Source organism: Gadus morhua, chromosome 20, assembly GCF_902167405.1.
Source record: "Gadus morhua chromosome 20, gadMor3.0, whole genome shotgun sequence".
NCBI classification, from domain to species: domain Eukaryota; kingdom Metazoa; phylum Chordata; class Actinopteri; order Gadiformes; family Gadidae; genus Gadus; species Gadus morhua.
The window spans coordinates 7696099-7708190 of record NC_044067.1 but is presented as its reverse complement, the minus strand read 5'-3'; the positions used below and the strand labels follow the sequence as shown (position 1 = coordinate 7708190).

General features: G+C 43.1%; 1 protein-coding gene across 2 annotated transcripts in view; it reads right to left on the bottom strand.

Moving 5' to 3' along the window:
* rnf17 (ring finger protein 17) overlaps positions 1–12092 on the bottom strand; it is a 32559-nt gene that overhangs the window by 17633 nt on the left and 2834 nt on the right. Inside the window, exons 4-12 of one of the 2 annotated variants that reach the window (XM_030343111.1) lie at positions 8997–9333; positions 4510–4611; positions 4004–4107; positions 3271–3439; positions 3002–3078; positions 2841–2915; positions 2242–2645; positions 606–701; positions 162–335 (exon numbers count right to left, since the gene is read on the bottom strand). In XM_030343111.1, coding sequence (XP_030198971.1) covers positions 162–335; positions 606–701; positions 2242–2645; positions 2841–2915; positions 3002–3078; positions 3271–3439; positions 4004–4107; positions 4510–4611; positions 8997–9333 — 1538 coding nt within the window. The remainder of the gene's footprint in view (positions 1–161; positions 336–605; positions 702–2241; positions 2646–2840; positions 2916–3001; positions 3079–3270; positions 3440–4003; positions 4108–4509; positions 4612–8996; positions 9334–12092) is intronic. The other variant, XM_030343112.1, reaches the window with a different exon arrangement.

Here is a 12092-nt window from a genome sequence, read left to right as displayed (position 1 = left end):
TCATTCTTCACCTATAAAAGAAAACACTGCGAACACTCACATAGGCATGCCAGGTCTGTAAGCTGCAATAGGGCATTGTAAGAACGTATGAGTAGAAGAACATTTGGAGCATGAAGCGTCCTTTGGATATAACGTCTATCCAAGACCAATACACAACATACCCGTCTCCAGCGTGTCTCCCGAGCGGAAGAAGCTGGAGAGTCTGGAGATCAGCTGGTTGATCTTCTGAGACAACATGGCCGCCTCTCTCAGCTCCGCCACATAGCGCACGTAGAAGTGGTTCGGATTCAACACATAGATCAACTCCACCCACGGATATACGGAGGCATTGGAGACTGGGGGAAGAGGAAGAAAGAGAAAGTGGGATAGAGGTAGAGAGGAAGAGGGGGGAGACGGACAGAATCATTGCCCCTCTTAAATACATCATTTTTGACTAGATGTAACATTGCTTTAATGCAATGTGAGGAACTAAAACCCATATGTCGGAACATACGTTTCGTTTATAATGTTATGAAATTATCTTTTTTTGCCAACTATTAAAAAGTAAATACTCTGTATTCAGTTTTCCTTCCATATGGTCATGTATATCCGTGCTACGCCCCTACCAGGCCCTTGTTTAAGCGGCGCAATTGCCAATCGAGTCTTCTTCTTCTGGGTCCTCCACTTGTTATTGGCCAGTTCAGGGCCGGTGGGCGGCGAAGCTGTGGCACAAAGGAAAAAGGTCTGTCAAGAGAAGGTTTTACATAGAGATGCGTTGTATTCAGTCATGTCACGGCCAACTGTCCCAAATACCAACAATTGGATAGATGACTGTAATTATAAACTGTCAAATATTGTCAAATTGTAAATAAATGTCTTTAATATAATATGTCTTTAATATCACTGCGAATAAACCCATAATTTACTAATTAAAAACAAACAAAATGACAGCTTGGAGGATCTAGTTTCGGTGCTTTATCTAGATATAGCAGTGATGTTGATAGGTTTTCAATGTAGTGAGTCCCCGGGACCCACAGGTGGCGAGTTGGATGGGTCCCTGAGAAATTCAATGGGTCCCGAGTCGACTCCCCAGTTTAAAAAATGTGTTTCGTTTTTATTATTATTCTATTTCTTAAATTAAATTAATAGTGTTAAACTCCTTGATGGTGGTATGATATGGTTAGAGCTGGAGTACTCAACCGTTCATGTTTAACACTAGAAACGCTGGGCCATTTTTACTTACTCCTAGCGCCGCAAGAGGGGTCAAATGACCCCTAAGTCATTTTAATGAGGCTGTGCATTTACACATAATGATCACTAGGTGGCGCCAATGAGCTATTACCGCGCGAGCGCCACGTTTGTGTGTGTGTGTGTGTGTCACAAGCCTAGTCCTCACGATTTTGTCATAAATGTACATATATTCAATCAGAAGGATTGCAAAAAAATCCTGTTTGATTTGCTCATTCGACACGAATGAGCACAGCATCGAGCAGTGGAAACGTGGGTTTATTTACTATGAAGTTCGTATTTTTAATTGTTGAAATGAAATCAGCGGTGACGAGCTAGTTGTTTTGGTAGCGGCTAAATTAGCATGTCGCGATACTTTGTACAGGGGATCACGTCTGCGCCAAGTAGATGCGCAGAGGGTTGAAACAGCGCTTGTCCGATCTGCTCACAAGAAGGTTTCTTTGGCCAGTTACTGTGATTAAACACGAGTTGTTTAATGTTCACAATGTATCGTTTTTCATGGGGAAAATGAGATGCGTCCCCGGGACGCATGGATTGTGAGTTTAATGCGTCAGGGACGCAGGACGCGTACCTAGCAACATCACTGATATAGGCCAGTATATTATCCCTTATCGATCCGGTACTTCAACGGTACTCTTATCGGTTCTTTTTGAATAAAAGATATGGGGTATGCATGCAGCAAAACTGCAAAAAGGTCTCAAGCATTATTTTAACTGAAAGCCAATTTAATGGAGAAAAGTTATTGATTACTTGAAATGTATTTTGTGCAGAAATTTAATATGTAAATTGAAAAAATAATAAGCAATGAATCCGCCAGCCTTACATGGAAGCAACAGGTGAAAAAAGGAAAGAAGCAATAAGGTATAGAAAAAGATAAGGAAATTCATTGCACACAAACAGTTCCTAGGGTTACAGATCATTTGATTGTTCTCAGCCCCACATCGTGTTGGATAAAACAAATCTGCTAAACGATGTGATGCAAGTGTAAATAGGGGCAGCAGTAAACCCACACACCCTCACAGCGCTGCTCTTCCTCCTCCTCTTCGATGAAGGCCTCTATGACGACGTCGGGGGTGAGGGGCCGGGGAGCAGCAGGAGGTTCGACTGTGGTCAGAGCTCTCACCTTGGGCTTGAGGCAGGTTGTCGGCTCTGACCTGCTGCCACTCACCGCATCGCTAGCCTGGTCCTCTCTGTCGCTCCTTACCATCACCGGAGGAGGTGCAGCGTGCTGCTCCTTCTCTCTGTGAGGTGAACCCGCCATCTCTTTCTTTGGAGAAACTATTTCATTTTTTTCCCCCTCCACCTCCTTTACTGCAGGGGGTGTCCACCGCAGCGCCTCAGCCTTTGGGAGAGTCAACCTACCACTCGTTGGCAGGGGTCCGGTAGCTAGCTGCTCCGGCAGGCTGGTTTCGGTTAATCTTTAAAAAAGAGATTTTATTACTATACTGGAAGAATACCATCATACTGCAACACTTTTCTTTAATATATAGCAAGATTAGATGATAAGGGTAAGCAAATGTGTATGTGTGCGTGCGTGTGTGTGTGTGTGTATGTGTGTGTGCATGAGCGCGTGCGTGCGTGTGTATGTGTGCGTGCGTGCGTGTTTCTCTCACGGTTTGGGGGATCCAGTTCTGAGTATGAGACACACGTTGAGACAGTCAGACAGACTGTCAGTCTGGAGCACACAGCTGTTAACACATGCTAAATACAGTTAGGAACACGCAATTTATACACTACACACAGTTAGGAACACAGTCAGTATCACATGATCTACCTGACTCCGGATCCCAAGGTGACGCAGCTCAGATCATAACTCTCCCTGATCACAGGTGCCTGCAGGGTTTCCAATACCTAGAACACACACACACTTTATGTTATTCCTAGAAGGTTCCCATCTACTCATCAAGTAGTAGAAGTATCCTTATAAGGACAGGATTCCAGAAAGGCCAAAGCCTCCTCAATATAGAGATAACCAGAGTGGCTTCTATCCCATAGTGATCAGGACAGAGGTTCTGAGCCTCGTTGAGTTCTGATGCTCCTTACCATGTGTAGGTCACAGTAGAGCTCGAGGGAAGGGTGGAGCCGGACCTGGCGAGCCTTCCTCACGGCATTTTCCACTGCCTCAATCCTCTTCTGGACCCGTTCCAACTGCACCTCAGTGCTGGGGAAGTGAACCTCCATCGCCTTCAACTCCCTCAGCAGCACCTCCTGCCTGTTGGGCCCCGGAAATACACACGTGGTAAAAAATGTGGTCTTATTGAAGCATTTTTACTAGCTAACATTTTTCTATTCATGGGGGTTTCAATACGGTGGACGACAATATTGGCAAAATGATTTTCGATTATTTCACAGCAACATAAAAGTATTATTGCTTAACCTTTTGCAAGGTCAAATATGATGCTAACCATTTTCTTCACTCACATAACATGACTAAATGAAACGTAGTGGTGACATGCATTGCCTTTGTGAAGAAGCAAATAAAGATGGGAAAAAGCAGAGCAGGCACGTCACAGACAAGTTATTGACGATCGATCACACGTACCAATCCCTGGTTAATACAGCGCTTGGAATATAAATACAACTTTATCAAACGCAATACTTATCCTGCGATTGATTCTTATATTTATATGAGAGGATGAAATCAAGCCAAGCAGAATGATGTTTTTCTGTCCGGCAGAAAGAGACATGACAGCTGGATGAGAATCTTCGTTCTCTACTTTTTTTTTCTGTACCTCATGAAGGAAGTGTTTGGTAGTGTCTCTCAGAAGGTTTATACCTCTCTAAGAGGAGCTGGTTAGCTTGGAACACAGATTCATTGACCTCCGTGCGCATCCTCTCCTCCTCTCTCTTTGCCTGGAGGGACTGTCCTAACAACAGTATCTGGACAGAGAACAAACAAATGACCTACCGTCAGAACATAGTCATTGCAGCATTAAGACATATGTTGTGATAACATGATTCGTGGTTGTTTGATTTAGTCGATTTTGGAGTGCTAAGTGCTGTTCAGAAGGTGATTTTATTAGCCGTGTATCAGTTGTTACATTTGCTTTAAGTCGATTGGCAGATATTTTAATTTAAAGGAAGTTGCTATAAAAGTTTTCGTTTTAGGCGCTTAAGTTGATAGTCAATTATTTATCTAACCATGTTCTCAAATATTAATGCAAACCGACATTACAGTAAGTGCTTTCTAGATTCCAGAACAATTCCACAACAGCTCAACAAAGTTTGCTATAGTGCACCAGATAATCACAAATCATTAAAGGTGGAACATGGTGATATTACCTGTTGAATCTGCTCCAGGTGGGCCAGGTTCTCTGCAGCTTTGGTCAAAGCTTCATCCACCAGCTTCTCTACCTTGTTCCCATCTGCAGGAGGTTCAACGCACTGCACAGACGAAAAAAAAACACACACAGATTTTGTTATTACAAAAGAAGCAATGGTTAAACTAGGGCCGTTATCTCATTAAGCTAAGTCAAGGCGATGATTGGAATGAAATTAAAGCTTTATATCAATTTTATCCACCTTGACCGTGTACATCACTGTAAATCCACAGCGCAAGATTTTAAACGGTAGGTGCAAATCCAACTCCTACAAACATAGTTTAGAATCGCAAGCCTATGAAAGTCCTAATTCATCGCTCATCTATCACCCAAACATGGCTAGTAGCCTTATACTGGATGTGTTAATGAGTTTATTACATATGATCCGGGGGAAAACTGATTTGCAGAGGATTGCTTCTGCCCTGTGGCTGAAGAGTTCATAGCAGCTCATGGCACATTTGACGGTTTAACCATCAACCTCAATGTTTAGGGAGAGTTTTTTTCAGAATGGATAACGCTCAACCATACTGCATTCTAATCATAACAGGCTGGCAATTAGTTATTGTACAATCAGTCATCCATATTGTTTGCGATCTGTAGCCATGCTCTCGAATGCTATATAGAAGAAAATTACATATTAGGTGACCAACATGTGGTTCAATGCATTGGTAACATTTCCGTGAAACACGTGTTCTGATCAATGCGTATTGATCCGTACCGAGGAACTGAGTTCTGTGACCGTTACATCCCCACTATTGTGTTAGTCTTAACTCATTGGATCTGGATTTCAATCAAATCCACCGATGTCCATCACATCTGCGAACTTCCGAAATGGACTTTGAATCTTAAGTGTTTGTAACTGTTGCTAGCAGATACCTAGCCTGGTCCTACCAGACTCTTGTACTGCATTTCATTTGTACAGAGTCTGGACCTACTCAATGGACAAACGTTAACTCCCTTGAAGGCGGGTGTCTGTTGAGGTTTAAAACTATTGGATATGCTAGGGCTGGGCGATTGATCGAATTTTGATCGCGATTTCGATTTTAGCGTCAAACGATCACAAAATTAACATAATCAAGTTTTTCGATCAAAAAATATATCTAGCGTATTTCCGCACTATAAGGCGCACCGGACTATAAGCCGCAGCAGCTAAATTGAATGATGTGCACATATATAAGCCACACTGGACTATAAGCCGCAGGTGTTTTAATGTTTAATTACCATTAGGGCTGGCCCGAATGCCATTTTTCAGGCTTCGATCATCGTTGGTTTTTCCGAGCGAATATTCGAATACTCGTTGCAGAAAATAACACCATCAGAAACAACATTAATAATCCCTATATACTCCCTGGAACCGATTTTTACAGTATATGCATATTTTGTTGAAGATTTAATAGCTTTTGAAGGTTAATTAGTAGGCCTAAGTAGGTTGAAATTCAACTTCAACAAACAACTAAGCTAAGGTTAGCATTTCGCTAAGTATTACTTTTCCTCCCGAGATCCCGCTAATGTTGTGTTATAGGGTAAAGGGAAACAAGATATCTATTCTTCCTCCACCTCTCTCGCTTCTCTGCTTGGGCCTTAAAAAAAAAAAAGTTTGGTTTCTGTTGGTTGTCAGTTGAGGTCATGGGTAGGTAGGGAATTTATTTTATTTTTTTATTTTATTTTTTCCAGCGGCAGCGAATGATAGGTAGGTTGTTTTCATTTAAAAACGAGAAAATTCGCTCATCCTTGTACAGAATGAAGAGGTGCTGTACCAAAACGTAATTATAGAGGTGCTGTACCAAAACGTAATTACATTTAAAAAAAAATATATATATATTTTTTATAAAACTCATAAAATAATTTGGGTCGCACATAAATTGACAGGGTCGGTCGGAAACCGGAACCAAACAAAAAAATTTTTAGGCCTTGGTGTTGCTGACTCTTAGTTTGCCTCCCTCGCTCTGGTAACGTCACGTACGTGAAAAAAAACAACGAAGCTCAGAATACTGATTTAAGCTTTGAATACTTATTGTCCGAACGAGTATTCGAATAATTCGGGCCCGCCCTAATTACCATATGTAAGGGTTCATGCACAGAGGGGATTGTCGGGAAAGAGATGGCTGTCTCGCTCTCATAATGTCTGTCTTGCTCTCGTTCTGTCTCTCGTACCACTCTCGGTTCCACTTTTACGCGCTACCTGTCTCACTCTTTTCCGGTCTCCAGCTTTTCCTGCTGGAGCCCGCCGCTTAAAGGTGGGGGGGCGCGGACCGGTCATAGAGCCCATAGAGTTAAAGTTGGTGAACTGTAACCTGTAAAATCCATAGATTTAGGTCCCCTAGTGGCCGTTAGCTGTAAAAATCCATAGATTAGCCGCACCGTTATATAAGACGCAGAATGGAAAATGGGAAGAAAGGCGCGGCTTATAGTCCAAAAATCAAGGTATATATTTTTTTTTATTTTATCTATTATAGAAAGGGCAGAACAGCTGTATACATATCGTTATATTATTTTAGATTGGAAATTTTCTTTTTGACCATTTTGTGAAATTTTTTAAGGCGAATTTCAAAGTTCTCAGTACCAAAGTTTTTTTGGCAGAGACATGCTGAAAAAATACAACATGTTTTCAAAGACAAAAATAATCGTTTCAATAATCGTGATTTCAATATTGACCAAAATAATCGTGATTGTGATCTTTCCCATAATCTAGCAGCCCTAGGATCTGCCCCGTGCCACTCTGGATCTGCCAACGTTTGGCCGGGAATCGCGTTGCGGGCAGGCTGTAGACAAACCAAACACCGTGCGTGAAGATGTCCGTCAACGAGAGCTTACTTTGACGTCATTGTTCTCAGCCACTCCCTCTGTTCGCTGATTGGACGCAGAAAATTTAGATGGAGAACTCCCACCAACATACCGCAGACCCATGCCGTGTTCCAATACCCGTACTATCCGTACTTACTAGCCAAATTTTGAGTACGTAGTACATTCCAATTCAGATCCGGCGAAAAGAAGTATACTTTAAGGACCCGGATGTCGTACTCAAAACGGGCTAATCGTGAAGTGTGGATCGAAGGACACTTTCCGTACTCAACGGCAGCCATCTTAGCTACGTAGCGGAAGAGGCGGAGCCAGGCTGAGCCAAAGTCGCCGCATTTTCCACATAGCCTGCATTAATAGTCATTTTGTAGTTTTTATAGCTTTTTATAGCTGCTAGGTGTAAAGAGTTCACCGTTCAAAGCGGGATGTTTATTGCGGGGGAGGAGCCGCGGCGGCAGTCGTGATCGTAATTTCCGGTTAGTGCACCACGGAGTACTCGATTTGGAACAGCACTCACATCTGAAAAATTAACGTACCGTATTTTCCGCACTATAAGGCGCACCCGAGTATAAGCCGCAGCCGCTAAATTGAATGATGTGTACATAGATAAGCCGCACTGGACTATAAGCCGCGGGTGCAGTGATGTTGCTAGGTACGCGTCCTGCGTCCCTGACGCATTAAAATCTGAAAGGACGCACTAAACTCACTATCCATGCGTCCCGGGGACGCATCTCATTTTCCCCATGAAAAACGATACATTGTGAACATTAAACAACTCGTGTTTAATCACAGTAACTGGCCAAAGAAACCTTATTGTGAGCAGACCGGACAAGCGCTGTTTCAACCCTCTGCGCATCTACTCGGCGCAGACGTGATCCCCTGTACAAAGTATCGCGACATGCTAATTTAGCCGCTACCAAAACAACTAGCTCGTCACCGCTGATTTCATTTCAACAATTAAAAATACGAACTTCATAGTAAATAAACCCACGTTTCCACTGCTCGATGCTGTGCTCATTCGTGTCGATTATGTTGTAACGTTTCAAAAAATAAATGAAACATAATCCGGTGGTGGTGATGAAAACTACATTGAACGGCAGCCGCCATATTGTTATGCCCAAACGGCGCCTGCGCGTACATCGCGCTTCCAACGAGATCCCGTTTTTCTCGAGAAACAGGCAGAGAAGAGAGAACGCAAAAATGCCACCAAAGAAAAAGATGAAACCTATTGCAGGTCAGCAAACTATTGCAGCTGCATTTTCTGTCCCCACTACTACTTCCAGCGTTTCCTGCTGGAGCCCGCCACTGGTGGTGGGGCGCGGACCGGTCATAGAGCCCATAGAGTTCAAGTCGGTGGACTCGTCTGTAACCTGTAAAATCCATAGATTAGCCGCACCGTTATATAAGCCGCAGACTCAAAAAATGGGGAAAAAGGCGCGGCTTATAGTCCGAAAATTACGGTACTCAGTGAGTACGGATAATACGGATATACTTCCTTTAAGTACACTCATGAAATTACGGGTATTGGAACACGGCACCAGACCTAGTACTGAAGGGAAATTCAAATTGAGCAGAAGTACTTAGGCGGGCGGAGCCAGGCTAGCAGATACCATGATATGACAACCAATGCTCATCAGACCATCGGATTACCTGATCTGGATGCGCCACATGGCCTTTCTCCTTTAAGGCTTCGCCATCTCTCACATCGTCCATGTCTTTGCCTTTGCCATGTTGTTTGCACTTCTTTGTTGCGTCGCCCTTTGCCTTGCCAGAGTCCTGTCCGTCGTAGCTTGTTGGAGTAGCACTGCCGGTTGGTACGGTGTCAGTCGCTTTGCCAGTGTCAGCTTGCATGACATTATTTGTCGAGACAGTGTCTTCTGCAGTTTTGCCGTCGTCTGTTGAGACGTTTGGTCGCTGTGTGGGATGTTGGGAATTCCAGCAATGCCTTGCTGCTCTGTTGCTTCCACTGCCCAAGACCGTCCTTTCACTAAGAAACATTCACATCAACACACATGTATCATAAGCAGCCTCTTCCCTGAATTAATGTTATTTTTACTTTCTGAGCGTATTTCCCCGACTCATATTATGCATCTGCATTAGGGATGTTCACTTTTAGCAACATAGCCGTTGTTGCTCTCCTACTATATAGCAGTCATACTTGACTGCTATATAGTAGCAGACCTGCAAACTCCTCAGAGGAAAAAAGTTGACAGTGTCACGGGGGGATTTTTTTATTATTGTAATATACAAATGACACTAGTCTGAGCGTGACTTAACAAAACTCGATTAACATACTTTATCAAAAATCAATGTCAAAACATCCTTGAGGCTTACATAAAATAGTTTATTTACAACCGTCACAATTTTTTTATTATTATTATTTTTACTTATTATTGGAGACAAAAAAAACAATTATTATTCTGTGAAGTTGATGAATTGTCACTTTTAGGTTTTCTACCCAGTTACCAAAAAAATAAACATGTGGAATAGTATGCGCTGTGGCAAGCACATGGTTTGCATGCGTTACTTCGAAGGCAAAAAAAATCTAAAATACAAGAAAACACAAAAACCTACATTCAACCAGTGGGGTATGGCCCCTGACTCTCTGAGGAGGTAGGTACCTCCAGGTACCCCCTCCATGCCAGGGCGCCCTGAATTTATGTTTATTAACAGCTCCTCCTCCGGGGTCAAGACAATTTGAGGGCCAGATCCAGTCTGCAGACTGTCGGCCTTTTCACGATTGGCTTAAGAAAATGGCTTATTTAAATTTATACCAATACGATGGTGGGAAAAGCTTACCAGTTTGTATGTTTTTTATACTTCATTTTTATACTTGATCCGCTGACCGCTTGGAAGCCATCGGAGTACATATTTTTTTAGAAGAAAGGGGTTATGTGGTAGGATCTTTAAGAATCGAATTAATAAATCTAACATGATTAATCATTTATCATGATTAATAATCCATCTAATTAATTTAAGAATGCTTAACTGGGATATTTATATATTCATGGCTCAAATATTAAGGATCATGCTTTTGACGTGTAACTAACGCATTTACGCGGTCAGCGATCCGCTGCCAGGCTTTGGTTCTCCGGGTTGCAGAGGCTTTAGCGTTCCCTTTTCTTGTGATAATGTCCTTCTCTTCGTCATAGCTCCCCAGGAGAACCTGAAGTTCCATTTCATTGAAATAAGCGGCCCGTTTCGCCATTTCGATCAGGGTTTCCACGATCCATACATCACGTCTTTTTAGGTTTGGCGGTGACACGCACAACCCTGTGTTAACCAACCCCGAGTTGATTGAACTAATGCATAACCACTGCTGTGGAACCGAAAACTCTGGGTTAGTCGGCACAGGGTAAATCAACCTAGAGTTCAGCGTTAACTCAGGCCCTGCCCACACGAAGCCGAAACGGGCGAAACCGTTCCGGTTTCGATCTGTAGAAACGCTGTAGTACACATGCCAGGCCCATAAGGGGCGCTGCTTCTGCTACAGAAATCTTGAAGAAAATTAAATAAGAAGAAGAGGCGAGCATGCGCATAAAGGCTGCCCCCCGAACCACTAACAACACAAACAAACAGTAAGTCAACAGTATCAATAAATAATGGCTTAGCAACCCAACAAGGGACATGATCTGCTGCAGAACGATTACAAGCCTGTAGTCCGCCAGCATCTTTTTTTTGTGAGTTCTGTGACTCCGCGGGCTTAACAGTCATTGGCTAAAGGGTCGAGGGTCGGGGCGATGACGTCATGGTTTATGGTTTGTCAGTTTCAGGCGTCCACACGAATCAAAAACGAAACCGGGTAGATTTGAAACCACCTCCGAGGGTGGTTTCAGAAGTATACGGTTTCGGTCAGCGGATTCACCGGCTTCGTGTGGACGGAAGGCCGAACCATACAAGACCTTTGCGGTTTCGCCATGAAATCGGCTTCGTGTGGACGGGGCCTCAATGTTTGTTAAACCTCCGTTCGTGGAACACCCCTCTGGACGAGTGTTTCACAAGCTCTCTTGCGTTGTTTGGCCGCATGCATGCGCGGTAGCCAGGCGACCGTCTCATCCAATGGCGAGCTCAGTTGGCGCTGTGTGCTTCAAGATTCCGATTGGCCCAGAGAAATGTCAATTATAAGAAAGATTCTGAAGCAAGTGCTGAGATTCCGATTGGCCCAGAGAAATGTCAATTATAAGAATGATCCAATAATTGTTCGCAATTCTGGACCCCCCCCCCCAACAAACAAACAAAACTCTCCGGTTCTACACGATTCACGTGAATGACCAAATTGACCAAGAAAACGGCGATTGTCGCCGAAAAGCGACAAGTTTGCAGCTTTGAGTAGGCATTTTGTAGTACGTCACAAATATAGCGCGTCCGAATGCTCAGTACGAATTGTGTAGGGATGTCCCGATCCAGCTTTTTGCACTTCCGATCCGATACCGATATTGTAGCTTTTAGCATCGGCCGATACCGATACCGGCCGATCCAAGCATGTATTAAAGATTTAAGATATTTACTTATTTTGTTGTACTACTCATGTTGAAAAGGGTTTTACTCTTAAGAACAACTAGCCAACTTAATTAGGTTAGTTTGAATAATCCAGAATAGTTGGTAATGAGAAGCTGACCTGTTTATTCAGGGTTAAATAAACACAAAATAGACAAAATAATAAATAGTCAAATTACCACACACACACACTGAATTGGCATCAGTGCTCTGTTCTTGAACAACAAGAGTGTAAACAACATTGTAAAC